The 3,799-nt window shown below is 44.1% G+C and overlaps 2 protein-coding genes across 2 annotated transcripts; both read left to right on the top strand.

Annotated features, from left to right (window-relative positions):
• Positions 1-417: 417 nt before the first annotated feature.
• LOC105454460 (DNA-directed RNA polymerase III subunit RPC10) lies at positions 418-1,293 on the top strand. Its single transcript, XM_011697073.1, has one exon. It carries the CDS (start codon positions 593-595, stop codon positions 923-925), a length of 333 nt encoding a protein of 110 aa, XP_011695375.1. The 5' UTR covers positions 418-592; the 3' UTR covers positions 926-1,293.
• Positions 883-3,077, top strand: LOC105454461 (yrdC domain-containing protein, mitochondrial). Its single transcript, XM_011697074.1, has 2 exons — positions 883-936; positions 1,751-3,077. The coding sequence occupies exons 1-2, from the start codon at positions 883-885 to the stop codon at positions 2,519-2,521; spliced, it is 825 nt and encodes a 274-aa protein (XP_011695376.1). The 3' UTR covers positions 2,522-3,077.
• The last annotated feature ends 722 nt before the right edge of the window (positions 3,078-3,799 follow it).

Genomic DNA, 3,799 nt, shown 5'->3' with positions numbered 1-3,799 from the left:
CCCCCCCACACACACAATTACATCGATAGCGTCGTGGCGTCGTGATACAAATATAAGGATATGCTCGTTCGATAAATTTTACAGCTGAAATCGATATTTTAATGACATATTTATATTATGTTATCATCAGCGAATTGCTAAGATTTCTATTGTACTACATGTAATGTTCTGCTATATTTTCTGCTATGTTTATGTTTAGTATTTTTTTTCATATTTTAGTATTTTTATATTTATAATATTGTTATTTTAATATTAATTTTGTATTTAATATCTTTTGTATTTGTTAAAGTACATATTGCAAGGAGCGCTATTACAAGTATACTGGTAAATAATACGTTTGAATTTGCCGCAAAACGATGACGTATTGATGACAATTTTCGAGTGTCACGTGACTTATCGTGCGCATAACCTAACCCTTAATATTTGCATCATGGAAATGGAACAGCGTGTTTATAGCCAAAATCCGAACGGCACATGTGACTGACTGGCAGGCGGCGTCCAGCGAGTGTGCCAATTGAAAAAAAAAAAGATAACAAGTCTACGTGTCCGCCGACGGGACGACGCGGCGCGTCTCCGGGAGCAATGAAGAAGGATGGTGCTGCGATTCTGTCCGTTCTGCGCTAATCTCCTCCGATTCCGGGAGAGTCCAACGGGCAACCGATTCGCGTGTCCCACGTGCCCGTACATCTATCCGATAACAAGCCGGGTGACCTCGCGCATCTATTTCACGGGCAAGGAGCGCGCCGACATCCTCGACGCCGAGTCCGCGTGGATGGGCGTCGAGTCGACGGACGAGCGTTGCCCCAAGTGCTCGCATCCGCGGGCCTACTTCAAGCAGCTGCAGACGCGCTCCGCCGACGAGCCTATGACGCTCTTCTACCGATGCTGCAATCACGCGTGTGCTCACACGTGGCGGGTCGACTGAGGTGCTCGCAGGTGAGTGATTCACGATTAAATATCGCGACGAGTCATCTCGCGGCGGGAGGGGAAGGGAAAATTGTGCTACTTAAACTATTTGACGTAGATTCATTAATTCTTAATTCATTGCCACGTGTCTTGCCAACTCCTAGGGAAACTAATTCGGATTAGAAACGGAAGGGAGATGACGAGTTACGAGCTTGCTGTAGGATGTGTGCGGAATTGCATCAGAAAAGGAGAATCGAAGATACTGTAAAGAGTAATATAAATATTTTACGAAGAAAGGAAGAAAGTATAAAACTATAATAGATCAGAGAAGAAAAATTAGAGAATGTGCGTCACTTAGCTGTATTTCATTTTGGGAGTTGAGGTATTTTTTAAGGAGAAATAAAAACTTGTTGCATTTTCAAGAAAAAAGAAAGCAAAATGGCTCGATAGAATACCTGAATAAGTTAAAATTTGATAGACTATTAAGTTACAGCTAGAACGAATGTATTTTATGTATCGAAGTAGGGAACTTGGACGTACATATAATTAAGGAACGTTTTGACCTTACTGATTAGGCCTTTCTTTAACCTTCCATGATGCGCGTTAAAAGTAAAAAGTACAGCTAAACAATTCTTTTATCAATCTTCTCCACAGTTTTATCACATCAATCAGTTTCGCTATGAACTTGCTTGCTCTTAGTTTTGCAGTGTCGTCTGACCAAAATAAAAAAATAATATATGTTATAAAAAATGAATACATTTTTTATATTTGCAAATAAATCAAAATAAACATCGATATTTTTTGCACACAGATAAGCTCTAACGATTCTCTTCTCTCTTCACAGGCGTGGAATACCGCGAGCACTCGACGTATCATGAACCCTGCCTCGATGGGCCCGATGAAAGTCATCATGAATAAGGCGAGGGAAGAGCAGAAGATGCTCGGACCGGAGGAGAAGCACTTCTTCTGCGGCGGCGACCGGAGCGTCGCGATGGCGGCGGAGATGCTGCGGCAGGGCAAGGTGATCGCGGTGCCGACGGACACGGTGTACGGCCTGGCCTGCCTGGCCGACAATTCGCGCGCCGTCCAGCGGCTGTACGAGATCAAGCGGCGGGACGGGGGGAAGCCGCTGGCGATCTGCCTGGGCAACGTCAACGAGGTGGGCGCGTGGGGCGTCCTGGACGACATACCGACCCGTATGCTGGAGGACCTGCTGCCCGGGCCGTACACGATATGCCTGCGGCGCACGCCCGCCCTGAACCGCGCCCTCAACCCGGGCCACGACACCGTCGGCGTCCGCGTGCCCAACGACAAGTTCATCCGCAGCGTCGCCCAGCTCGCCGGCCCGCTCGCGCTCACCAGCGCCAACGTCAGCAGCGAGCCGAGCAGCCTGCACCCGGACGAGTTTCGCGCGCTGTGGCCGGAGCTCGACGGCGTTTTTTACAGCTCCACGAAGAAGCGGAAGGACGACCACCGGGTCGGCTCCACGGTGGTCGACGTGTCGACTCCGGGCTGCTTCACGGTCGTACGTCGCGGCGTCGGCGCTAGTTTTATCGTTGGGATATTAATGAAGCACGGTCTGAAAGCAAACGCGCGCGAAAACGCACGTGATTGAACTCGTGTTAGTTATATTTATGAATTATATTTAATTTAATAAGATGGTGGTTTGTACAGTTTCGAAGATGTAAATATAAGAGATCAAAGATATTTCGTTATTTCTTTGCGTTTTACATAACACATGAATGCGATAAAGAAAATGAGAATGAATTAAATCAAGGCGAATTAAAACGGAAGTACGACGATGTGAAGAAGTCGTGTAGTTAAACAAAAAAAAAGTAAATATCTGTAAAAGTATGACTAGAACTAAAACATGACGTAGATTTAGATACATAAAGCATAAAGTATCTTAATAGACTCGGGGGAGGGAGGGACGGTTTTTTGAATGAAAGATATTTTTCAAAATTTTATATTATAATTTCCTACTTATAAAACAGTCTCAGTTAGCTTTTCTTTCATCATCTCATCGCGAGTGTCTAAAAAAATCGTGCGATTTATTATAATGTATACACGCTTTATACAATTAGAATATGTATAAGTCTCTTAAAAATCTCATTTTATTGCGATTCATTCAGTCTAAGAACATTTCCGTATTACGCATGAGATGTCGTTAAGCAATTCCTTACGCTTTCGTTTATTATAATCTAGTTAATGATATTTCTTAGGTTTTTTTATTTCAAGCAGTCGATTAAAATTTAAATAAATATTTTATTTAAATTTGAAACTGCACCTCCCTCTATGTACGACTGAAAATTGTAAAATGGGAGGGCGGGGAAAGGCAGGGGAACGTGTTTTCGAAGGCAAACAAACATTCATCGAAGATTCTTTCCGCGGAGGGTAGATTCTTGCCCCGATATGTCAATGAAAAATATTTCACTGAACACTTCATGCACGTCGTAACGTAGATCGTATTGCGTATCCTCCTGACATCAATCCTTACATCAACTATAAATTAATCATTCGATTGCGACACACACACACACACACACACACGCAGGCACGCACGCACGCACGCACGCACGCACGCACGCACGCTACATATACACTCGCTCGATTGATGAGTCCTTGTCCCCGGCCCGGATAAATATATTCCTAAAACTATAGCGCAATTAATGTATAATAAATAAATATTTAACGCTAAATATTATACACAAATGTGACCGCCTTGTCCTTAGCGGACTATGTCCTCGACTGGCCTCGCGCGTCTTAATTACAAATAATCACTAGCGTTCGCTTATTCCAAGCGATGAATTTTTAGGCTCTCACGAAAGTTTCGTTGGTTCCTCATAATGCAGCGATTCTCGATGGCGCGATGAGGAGAAGGGGGAGGGGGGGG

This window comes from Wasmannia auropunctata, unplaced genomic scaffold (genome assembly GCF_000956235.1).
Source record: "Wasmannia auropunctata unplaced genomic scaffold, wasmannia.A_1.0 LD335985.1, whole genome shotgun sequence".
Taxonomy (NCBI): domain Eukaryota; kingdom Metazoa; phylum Arthropoda; class Insecta; order Hymenoptera; family Formicidae; genus Wasmannia; species Wasmannia auropunctata.
The sequence above is the reverse complement of the archived record's forward strand: the minus strand, read 5'-3'. Positions and strand labels throughout refer to the sequence as shown.

Bases quoted from the DNA above. Each gene is read 5' to 3' on its own strand.
- LOC105454461 (XM_011697074.1), top strand. From the start codon at position 883: ATGCTGCAATCACGCGTGTGCTCACACGTGGCGGGTCGACTGAGGTGC. The intron at 937-1,750 runs GTGAGTGATTCA...CTCTCTTCACAG, and splicing joins GTCGACTGAGGTGCTCGCAG to GCGTGGAATACCGCGAGCAC.
- LOC105454460 (XM_011697073.1), top strand. From the start codon at position 593: ATGGTGCTGCGATTCTGTCCGTTCTGCGCTAATCTCCTCCGATTCCGG.